The sequence below is a fragment of the Henckelia pumila genome, chromosome 3 (genome assembly GCF_033568475.1).
Source record: "Henckelia pumila isolate YLH828 chromosome 3, ASM3356847v2, whole genome shotgun sequence".
Lineage (NCBI taxonomy): Eukaryota > Viridiplantae > Streptophyta > Magnoliopsida > Lamiales > Gesneriaceae > Henckelia > Henckelia pumila.
The window spans coordinates 61,315,258-61,327,338 of NC_133122.1; the positions used below are offsets into that span (position 1 = coordinate 61,315,258).

The 12,081-nt window shown below is 33.1% G+C and overlaps 1 protein-coding gene across 2 annotated transcripts; it reads left to right on the forward strand.

Annotated features, from left to right (window-relative positions):
• Positions 1–688: 688 nt before the first annotated feature.
• Positions 689–5,850, forward strand: LOC140892054 (probable ubiquitin-like-specific protease 2B). Of its 2 annotated transcripts, none has more exons than XM_073300802.1 (9): positions 689–999; positions 1,173–1,229; positions 2,229–2,426; positions 3,857–4,082; positions 4,239–4,406; positions 4,493–4,624; positions 5,024–5,105; positions 5,342–5,455; positions 5,531–5,850. In XM_073300802.1, the coding sequence occupies exons 1-9, from the start codon at positions 906–908 to the stop codon at positions 5,702–5,704; spliced, it is 1,245 nt and encodes a 414-aa protein (XP_073156903.1). In that variant the 5' UTR covers positions 689–905; the 3' UTR covers positions 5,705–5,850. The 2 variants fall into 2 exon arrangements, with proteins under 2 accessions (XP_073156903.1, XP_073156904.1); XM_073300803.1 differs by lacking the exon at positions 689–999 and adding an exon at positions 1,030–1,103.
• Positions 5,851–12,081: the final 6,231 nt, after the last annotated feature.

Here is a 12,081-nt window from a genome sequence, read left to right on the forward strand (position 1 = left end):
CAAATCTACAATTGTATTTTGCTGGTCTTCGAATATGGCTTAGCGTGGCAATGCTATGACAATCTAGATTCATCTGAAATTTGCTGCAACCTATCAATATAGTTAAGATTTTTATTTATAGCTTCGTGACTTCTTGCTGAAACAATTGAAAGTTAACAGGTGTAATATAGATTTTTAATTAAACAATAAGATAATAAAATTATATTTACATATAAATTTTCCTTTTGATTGGTTAGACTATAATAGAGTATGCCAATCAATAAAATTACGATATTATCGTAAAAAATAATAATTTATATTTACGTATAAATAATTGTGATTTTTATGAGTGTCTATTTTAATTATATATAGTACATATAATATATAGATAGTACAGATATTTACTAAAAATATTTCTTGGTATAACGTTTTTTAAATGCTGAAAACAAGTCTATCAAATTGAAAATTATTTAGTTTTTATCTGATAAAATATCATAAACACTGTTTTATTAAATTTGTAACTTGTAAAAGTTCGTAAATGTTATATATGAACTTTTTTATATATATATTTTAATCTTTTTTATCATACACAAGAATATGCATTGTTTGGGTAACCGGTACTCGAGAAAAAGAAAAAGATTATTATTTTTAATTATTCAGAAAAAATATTTCAAAAATAAAAATAAGCTCTGAAATTTAAGAGGAAAACAGAGAGGTGCAGTTGCCAGCTGGTCACTTCCCTTGGCCAGTTTGCTTCAAAATTTATGGTGATTTTTATTTTAGGGAGGACGACGCGAGCTTCGAAATGCATACGCCATTTGCAGTCGTTCCTGTGAATCTTCGTTAAAACACAAGGAATCGGTTGTTTTGTTTTGTATTTTTTTTTCTGAGCGGCTCAGTCTAGGAGTCATTTGCTCTGTAAAAAGATGAAGTTTTACCCTTTCCCAAAAAACTACCAGAGGAAAAGGTCGGCGAGAAAGAGACGTGTTGATTTTTGTAGCCAAGTCTCCTTGTTTCCAGGCAAATAATTATTCTTTACTTCAGCTCTCTATTTCTTTATCTGAAATTTTGTTTTCTCGAACTGGGATTTTCATATAGATACTGGAATTTTTCATTTTGTTGAGGTAGGGGTTGTTTAGATACAGCAAAATGTGGGTTGTTCATTTGTTGATTTTGGCGTTCTTGGATACCAGGGGCCGATGAAATTTCAAAGGGTTTTGCGGCGGCCGAGAGTCGAGATCGAAGCGATGGTTTGTCTCGAGTGCCATCTTAATGTTTCGTTTATTTATAAAAGTGATGCTGCGTTTAACTAAGTTTATTTTTGTCCGATAAGAACTTTGTGGGTTTAGGCCTCTTTTATTTCCAGTCATAGTAGCATGAAATTCGATTTACTACTGCAAAATATTAAGGGAGTGGGATAATTATCCCTTAATACAAAAGACAGTAGAATGTTATTATTTCATATGCTTAAATTCTTGTTCGGTTAGTTATCGTCATGCCTTCTTAAACAAGATACGGTTTTCATGTGCAAAATGTGACTTATGCTCTGTTCGCTCCCTTCTCAAGATCTTATGATTCTTATCCAGAGCCGCAGATGCTCGAATTTCTGAACTGTTCTGCATAGCAAGTCACAGTCGTGCAGTAATCTGATTGAAAATATGTAATGCAAATGACATTGGAGGAATCCACGAGAGTTGAACTTGATGAATGCATTTAATGTGGTAGCATTAAGTTAGGCTGGAACAGTCACTTGGATTTCTTGATAGCAAGTTTGAAGATGCAAAGATTCTATGATGGTTCATGTTAGCTATACTGACGGTGAATAGAAAATAAGGAGCAAAATCTGATTAATTTTCTTTTTGTCATTTTTGGTTTATAGTTTTTCAAATATATGAAAAATGGAAGGTGAATGATCTTTGGATTGTGGAACAGATGCCAAATTAGGTCTTTTAAGCATGAACGAGGCTTACCCGAATTAGAAAATCAAACTAAATGGTGGAAACCATAGAATCCTTTTATATTTTGTTTTTATAAAGCTCCAGCAACATGCCTTACGTTGTTGAATGGCTGTCAATCATGGTAATATGTGAATTCCACATTTCAAAGTATTGGTCATTGAAACGACACATGATGTGTTCTTGTTAATATAAAAATATATGTTCTCACAGTTCCCTTATAACACATGAACATATGTGGTATTTTTTTTACACTTGCTGCATTGGATAAAATATAATTTATTTTAATGTTAGGTGGATACAAGAAGACAATTAAGTATTTTGTGCGAGTTATGACAAGTCAATGTGTCCATGAGGAGCTAGAAAGCTTCCCAGGACCCGAAGAAAGAAATCTCCTTGATAGACGTTTACCGGTGTTGTTATCCCCTCGAGATCCAAAATCAAAAGGAAAAGTTGCAACGAATGGAGGAGAGCCATTTAGTCCTAACACTGGTATATTCAACAATTTTATATGTTGCATATGTTTTAGCCATTAAATACACCGATACATTGAAGTAATTATGCTTTTCTTTGAAATATAGAGATTATCGTGTTTTGTTTTGTTTTGTTTAATGCATCTTTACCAAAGTATTGTGAGACATCTGCTCAAGCTCCTAAGTATTGAGTTTTTTGAAACTCATTTTCTTATCAGCAATGATGGATATGGTTTTATGTTCTGATACATTTGTGATTTTTGAAGTTTGAAGTTTGAAAATTCGCTATGTTGTTAGAATTTGATCAGATCAGCTTGGAACCGATTATGCTTTTAGGGCATGACCGGTACGTTGGAAATGAATAAGGTATGAATGAAATCAACTTTGGAATGAAATAAGATTGAGAATGAAATGATTGTTATATTTATTCCAACGATTGATACGAATGAACAAGGAATGAAATGAAATTATTTTTAATAATAAAATTATATTTTAACAACATATATTAAAATAATAGTTATTCATACGCTTTTTATTAGTATTATTATTTTTATTGATGATGTATTAATTATTATAAAATTATCATTAAATAGTTTAATTACTCTAAGTTTATATTTTTATAATAATAATAATTATTTTATTATATAATAATAAATAAATAAATCATAATACTAATATTTCATATTAAAAATTTATTATTATTATTATTAATATAATAATAAAATAATACTAAAATTATTTATATATATATTATAATATATTATTATAATTATATAGGTTAATATTTGTTTAAATAATCTAAAAATTGAAAAGATTTGTATATAAAGATGGGAATGAGAGGTGGGAATGGATGGGAATAGGTACTCATTACCATGCCGAACCAAGCATAGGGATAGGGAATGAAATAGGATTGTTCATTTCGTTTCCACCTCATTCTTTCATCCCTAGCATGATTTAATTATTATTTGAAGGTCTTCCAAGCACCTCGAATCAATCCATAACTGAAAAGACTCAATTCACTGATATAAATTTATCTAGTGTGATAAAAATTTGTTTTTAATTAGCATCAAGTTGATTAAGGTTGTACTTGATAAAGCTTCTTTTTCAAAGATTATGTGTACACAGTTATGATCAATCAATCAAAAATTTCTGTTTTGTTGATTTTTGGGAGATTGAATGTTCTTTATCCCTTAGCTATTGCTTTGATAAACTTTGATGAATTTGGAAAAGTTCAAATCCATTATCAATTCTCTTTTTTCTCGATAAAAATCTTTGCAATTGCTCTAAAGATAAATGAATCAGAAATAGTGGATTTGCTTGATATTTTCTGGTGAATTAATTGAATTGTAAGCTCTGATTTTTTAATTTAAAGTTTAAAACAGAAAATTTATTGTACTCTGTTTGTCTAACGAACAAATATTTGATTTGCCGACGAAAAATGTGGAATAGGAGGCGTTTCTGTGGGAAGAACATCCAACAAACTAAAGGGTACACGTGCATCTTTAAAGAGTCGGAAGAGGAAAAATAAGCGAAAAATTGGGTTGAGTGATTCTGATGAAATTATTCCCAGTCGTATTCGTTTTCGTGGGCAAGCAAGGAGGGTTCCGGACAGCTGTAATACAGGATCCACTGAACGGAGAAAGTTGGACTCTGGTACATTCCTTCACTACTTCATGTAAGTTCTTTGATTATCGCCGTTTTATAGAGGGCTGATAATTCATTTTGTTGAATTTTATATATATTAATATAGTAATACAAATATGGCTAAGATAAGAATGCAACACTATGTGGTACTTTTGTGGTCTACTCATGAAAGCCTATATGCATGTAGGCATATATGGAATGATTTTTCTGAAGAAAAGGTGGAGTCAATTGCATTTTTCGACCCTTTATGGTTTAATTTGTATGCTGATGAAAGAAATAGATCGATGGTTATGGATTGGATAAAGGAAATGGGCATATTCTTGAAGAAATATGTTTTAGTTCCAATTGTGCTCTGGTATGTGCTTCTTTGAACCTATGCTACAAATAACCGAAGGCTATAATTTATTTTGTTGTTTTAGTATTGGCATTTCATTTTGGTAGGTCTCATTGGAGTCTCTTGATCTTCTGCAACTTGGGTGAAGGTCTAGATTCAGAATATGGTACTCCTTGCTTGCTATTACTGGATTCATTGCATGCCATAGGTCCTAAGCGACTTGAGCCCCTAATAAGAAGGTATTTTTTTCCTTAAATTTTGGTAAGATGGTATTTTAAATAATTGTTGTCAATACATTCGTAACACCGAGTGTTTCCTGCTACATCAAAACTCTTACAACTAGTGTAAGTATACAACTCAAATATTGTAAAACTGTTAAATTGTCCAACCATTTATGATTCAATCATTGTGTCGCATAAGCATCAGAATAGGGCAGAATGGGCAAGTGTTGCTCTTATACAAATGTCATGCTCAGTTTATGTTGTACCGAGAAAAATATCATGTGTATAATATATGTTACTTGATGTATTATATATATGTGGGTCTTACATAGAATATATGTAAAACTCGTTCAATGTAATATAAATCAGCCCTTGTTATAATATGTGTTTAAAAAAAACATTTAATTTGTTTTGCAGGCTCCTCTCTGACATATACAAAATAGAGGGAAGAACGGAAACTAGAGAACAGCTTAAAAAACTGCCACTCTTGATTCCTAAGGTATGTACATTCTTCATATCCATCGCCCCGCATGTATTTTGTATGAATATCAATCAAATTTTGTGCAGAATTGTTGTTAGGATAAAGGTTGATTGTGGTTATAAACTTGTAACTTTTTTTGTTCTTCCTTGATGCATGTTGAAAACTTTATTTTTTTCCCCTAAAAACCTCCCAGTGGTCGCTGTATCTGCCCCAACTCAATTTGTTACTGTCATTATATGTAACTTGATGTTCAGGTACCACAGCAGAAGAATGGCGAGGAATGTGGATACATAGTTCTCTACTATATAAGCTTGTTTGTAGAGAGTGCTCCTGAAAATTTCAGCGCATCCCATGGCTACCCGTATTTCGTGAGTTCCGTTTGCAATTTTTCCTCACGTCCACCATAATTCGGAGCCAGTTCAATTCTTGATACTGTGATGCAGATGAATAAAGACTGGTTTACCGACGAAGGGCTCGAGTCTTTCTACAAAAGACTCGATTCTTTTCCTCCTCTCCCAAATGATCACGACGACTCCGCGTCAACGGATTCTGATGCATGTGTTGAAACTGTTTCTGCGGACAAGAATGGTGGTAAAACGGTTATTTGTCTAGACTAGAACTGAATCAGACTTCTTTGTGTTGGATGAAAGTCGATGCATGAGGAGGTTTGGAACAATGTGTATGTGAAAGAATTAGCTTAAACGTATGTTGATCGAATTATAAGGTGGTGTTAAAATCAAGAAAGCAAGTAAAGACGATGACTATCGAATACGGTCTCGGTTTAACTTCAAAAATATTCGGCTCAAACAGTAGGTGCACATAAATTTTGTTTGCTTAATGAGAGTTCAAAAATAAACCTCAAATTTTGTTTCAATCAAAAAACCATTCCTCAGACATGTGTGCATAATAAATATAAAATATAGCAATATGTGATATTTAAAATATTTTATAATCTAATAAACTATATAGCTAAAATAATCTCACTTCAAAGTTAAAATAATAGTGTTCTGCTGTTTTGGAGGCAAGCTTAATAAAAAAGTTTGTACGATCAATACTTTTGTGTATATTTTTATTGTTCGAAAAAAATGGTCAACCTATTTAATTTATAATAAAGCTATAAAGTTATTTGATATATTGTACATAAATATTTACACGTTAAGATTTTATTATTATATCGTGATAATATCCAATTTATAATAAGATTTTTATAAATAAGTTTTTTATATTGGATTTTTTGTGATGCGAAATTGACATATAAGCGTCAATCTTTAATTTTTTATGCATAGTCATAAACATGCAATGTGAAGAAAATTTTGTGTTTTCGTCAACGTGGATTTAATGTCTAGATTGAATATAGTGAATAATTATATAGAAACCCAACCAAACTAAATGTCATACAACTTTAAGGTTTGAATATAACTAAGTTAAATCGAAAACTTGAATAATTGATTTTTTTTTCTTTCTTTCTCGAATTGGACTCGAATAATTAAGCCAATCACATGTTACTCTTATGTCCTCGTGGAAAAAGGATGAGAAGATCAATCAATCTGGTCACCGAAGCTTCAACAACAAATCAATTAGTAGCAAAATTTGCAAATTCACTTGTGTAGTTTTCAAAAGGAATAATTGCATACATTACCTCTGTGAAATACCCAAATTACTTAAAACTCTTTATGAAAAAATAAAGATCTACTAGTTTCATGTGTTTTTTAATCTTAAAAAAAAGATTGACCCCGAAGGGAACCTCATGTAGCAAAAAATTGATATTACCCGACCAGAGAAAATCTGGGTAACTTGTGGAGATCTGAATAGCCGGATTAATACTCGAACTGTTCCAAAGACCGAACTTCGTGGGTTGTCACCTGCATCACAAAGCAAAGTGAGTGGCGTCGGAGGTTGTCCGGCAAAGACACTCCGACGCTCAAGTCAGTATTTGCCCAATAAAAGTTCTAGAGAACTAGAGCATGTGACTATTGAGTGCGTACCTTAATAATGAGAGAACTTGAGCTATTTATAGATAGTCAGAGAGTTTCATGGGCTTGATTCTCTTATGGACTTTTAGGTATTTATGGGTCTTGATAAAGTGTCCAAATAAATATCAGAGTAATATGGGACCCAAATGGATTGAGTCATTGGGCTTGGGCCCGGGAGAAATTCAAATTGGGTAATAACTCATCATAAGCCCCCCCACTCTCGGGCATGTCGTTTTAGCGAGACGACCGAGAGTAGAAAATTTAGATACCGTTACGAGTAATTGTAGTAGGAATGTGTTGCAATTAAATTGCAGATAGTAGGAAACAAAGTCCTAGTTGAATTGAAAATTGTTGGATGCACAGTCCTGTCTGAATAATGAACATATAATTGCAGTAGGATTGTGGTGTAATATGAAATGAATCAAAGTCCTGCCAGAATAATAATTGTAGAAACTCAGTAGAACTCTGGCTGAATTACTATTATAAATTCAACACCGTAGTATTTTCATCACAACTTACTAACTCAATATTGTTTCTGAATTTTTTTTATTGCAGTAGCCGCGGGTGGAAAATTAACATAGCAAAAAGATTCAAAATAATATCATGATAGGTACAAATCAAATCTTTTTTTCTCTCTCCTCTCTTCTTCTCCTCTCCCAAGATAAAATATGTATTGTATGTATATGTGTATCTATGCTTGCAAATATGTGTATATCCCCATCTATGCAATCTTCCAACATTACCATGGATCATCGCCGACGAGTTGAGAGGCGGCGGCATGGCGGAGAGAAGGAAAGGCAACAACGGCGGCGGCGGCTGAGAGATTTGGTGACGGCTCATGTCGATTTCCAGCCATGGATTAGCTTCCAAGCTTTCCTGATTTGGCTTCGACGGAGACGACATCGTTCGTGGCGTTTCTGCACAAGGAGCATGGCCGCGCGAAAAGATGGAGAAAAATAGTGTCCGGAATCGACTTCCAGCATGGAACGTCCACCTCCGGTGGATGCTCCATTTCCTGGCTCGATCTGGGCGCGGTGGTTTCGGCCGTGGTACGACAGCGATGATATATAGTGCGACGGCAATGGCGCGGCGACGAAGCGACGATGAATTTCTTGGGCCGTGAGAGGCATGGATAGATGCATGTATACACACACATATGCATATACACACATGTTATTTGTTGTTGATAATAATTATTTTATTTGTGTTTAAATTCATGGTCTGCTTCACCATAAAATCGTGAGAATTTTTATTGTCTCACTTTTACAACTTTTGTCTAATATTTTAAAAATATTATGACTTGGTTATTTGCATTGAGTGGTAATGGAAAAGGTGTACTAGATATATAATTTAAAAATATATATATTTGGTGGGGTATCCGTTCTGGTATAAGGTATTGTACTTGTTGAGGGTGAACCAAAATACCAAATGGTTTGTTGATCTAGCGGAACCTAACGATGATAGTGAATGTAATAAGTAAATTTTCACTATTTTCAAAAATCGGACCGCGGGGTATAACAACGGTTATTTCTTTTGCTCACATATGGGCGTTGGACCGCAACTGCTATTCCGGTGGATGCATTAGGACCGCCACTTATAATATTTTCGACGGAGAGTTTTCCGAATGCCTGAGAGATTTTTGTCTTCTAAGCAATCTCTTGAGGGAATGTGTTTTCTGCAATATTTTGGAGTAGTATTTTAGATTAAAAGCCTTGAGTTAGTGTATTTCACGTAACCTCTTAGGTTGGTACATTGGATCTAACCCCTTGGGGCTATGATTCTGTATAGTCTTTAGGAATTGGTGAATTTTTTATGGTTATCATGACTTGATGAATTTTTTTTTTATAGTCATTATGACTTGATAAATTTTTTATAGTCGATATCATGACTTCTTCTGAAAAAATATTTATAGTCGTTATGACTTTTCCTGAAAATTTTTTTATAGTCACTATGATTTCTTTTGAAAAAAGTTTGACAGTCGGTATGACTTCTTCTGAAATTTTTTTATAGTCGCTATGACTTGATAAATTTTTTATAGTCACCATGAATTCTTCTGAAAATTTTTTAATAGTCTCTATGACTTTCTTGAAAAAAATTTTATAGTCATTATGACTTCTTTTGAAATTTTTTTTATAGTCTCTATGACTTTTTCTGAAAATTTTTTATAGTCATTATGACTTCTTCTGAAAACAAATTTTTATAGTCGTTATGACTTCTTGGATTATTTATAGTCGCTATGATTTTTTTGAATTGTTTATAGTCGCTCTGAATTTTTCTGAATTATTTATAGTCGCTATGACTTCTTCTGAAATTTTTTTTATAGTCTCTATGACTTTTCCTGAAAAATTTTTATGGTCATTATGACTTCTTCTGAAAAATGTTTTATAGTTTCTATGACTTCTTGGATTATTTCGCTATGAATTTTTCTGAATTTTTTTTTTATAGTCGCTATGACTTTTTTGAATTGTTTATAGTCACTATGACTTTGTGAATTATTTATAGTCACTATGACTTTTTTTAAAATTTTTTTTATAGTCATTATGACTTCTTCTGAATTTTTTTTTATAGTCGTCATGACTTCATAGATTATTTATAGTCGCTATGACATTTCTAAAATTTTTTTTATAGTCGCTATGACTTGATGAATTATTTATAGTCTCTATGACTTTGTGAATTATTTATAGTCACTATGACTTTTTTGAATTGTTTATAGTCGCTCTGACTTTTTCTGAATTGTTTATAATCACTATGACTTTGTGAATTATTTATAGTCACTATGACTTTTTGTTGTGTTCTAGGAGAAATAACGTAATGCTTAACATGAAGTACTTAGAAGTGGATCAAGTTCCTAAGATTTTGTCTCATGGGAAAGTCCTGAACCCACTCTAGTTGTTAGGTGGTGAGGTATCCCGGGACTGTATTTTTTTCGTCTTGACCTCTTACAGCATCGTGGCTTAGGTAGTCCTACAGGGCTGGCCAAGTCTCTGATGGATGAGTAGCCTTAATGATTGCATGAGTCGTGACGTATGAGTTAAGCATTCGTTGATGGAGCTGGGTTCCTTTCTATATAATTAAATAGAGAAGTAAACAAATAAACGTAAGTTTATTATGAAACTTAAAATAGAAAATAATTAAATAAAAGTTTTGATCTGTAGAACAAATAAAGTAGCGACAAACAATTTATTTTAGCTTGCAGGTGTTTCCTCTATGAGTATAGAGTTTCTTTAGATTGACATGACTCTCTGTCCTGCATTATATTTCATCGTATTCTTCGTTTCATTTTATTTTTCCCGAGGACTGCAACTCATCAGTTTCCTCGATGCGGGTGTATTTTTCCGCTCTAGACAACAGCTCCTCCAAGGTGTTCGGAGATTTTCCTGCTTTAGATTCCTTGAACCTTCCAGGACGCAAGTTCTCTTGCGTTATTCCAGATAACATATTGTGGTTCACGTGTGGGATTTCGTGAACCGCGTAAGTAAATCTCTTAACATATTTGTTGCGTGTTTTTTTGCTCGCAAGCGCACGATGTCAAGTTATAATATATGAATTAAGTCCAAGTCGATCCCATGGAGAATGAATAAATGATATTATATCAAATATTTTCAACTAATAAAATCCTAATCCTATGTAGAGATACGAAAATGGTTTGATTTTTATAAAACTAAAATTTGCAAGAAACAAAACTAAATAACCACGAGTTCACGAGAGTAAAATTCAATAAGCGATGAATGCTAGAGGTTCGACTTCACTTGACTGTTCACCACAATTTATTTCTAATGATTGTTCAATTATCAATTCTTCTAGTTTATTAGCCAAGAATCCCTATTATTTTCTACTACCTCTCTCGAGTGTCAAGCAGAAATTTGTATTCAATAACAAACTCAATATCTCTATCAAAGTTTAATTATTAAATCCGGTAAATAGCACAAGAATTCTTCTAATGACTTCTATGGAGTTATATGCCTCTCGAACAATATAAACACCAAAGATTTATTTTCCTATGTCGTATTCAAAATCTTCTCTCTCGAGTGATAGATTCTAAATAAAATATCAATCAATCTATGGCCAATAAATTGAAAGCATTAAAATCAGGAAAACACAAATAAACTGTGCGAAGAATTCAAATATATAAATCAAAATATCTCAATCATGGTTTCTAGTCAAGATCCGTCTACCTCTAGACTAAGAAATTAGTTCATAACGCAATTCAAAATCAAATAAGACATGTTTTTCCAACAATCCATAAACTAAGAAAAATAGAGTTTAAAGAGAAACTAGAACGAATTAGAATGAAGCTTCTCCGTCGCCGATGCCGCCGTCTTCCGTCTTCGTACCGAATTCTCGAGCTCTTGTGCAATCCTAAACTCTCAATCATCGTCCTTATGCTCTGAATCCTCTCTAAACCCTTGTATCCTCCAGAATAAGTCATAAAATACCTTTTAAAACTCGATTAAATACTTTCCATATTTTTGGAGACTGCGCAACGCTAGAGCACTAATAATTCGGCGCTGGGGCGCTCAAGTTTCGTATTTTATTTTTCAATGACAGACGTCTAGCGCTGGGGCGCTCAAAAGACGGCGCTGGGGCGCTCTGGACATGAATTTACGGGCGCTGGAGCGCTAAAAATCTAGAGCTAGGGCGCTACTTGTTCTTCCATTTCACCATCTGCGCAGCATTTTTGTAAAAATCATAACTTAAGTTCTAGCCGTCGGATCGAGCTGAAATTTTGACAGCAACTTTAAAACATCCTAAACTTCAATTTTAATGGTGAAGATTGGATTTAGGTATCGCTAACATGCCCAGTAATTTTCTGAAGTTTGCTGTCCCGTAATTCGGCTTTTCGCTTCTTCTTGCTACTTTTCTTCAAATCCTTGCAACTCACAAAAACAACAACAAATACGCATAATATTCACTCAATACATCACAAAATCCAAGTCAAATCATATATAAATTAAGTGCATAAAATGCACTTATCAAATCCCCCCAAACTTAGACATTTTTCTAGTCCCGAGCAAAACAGT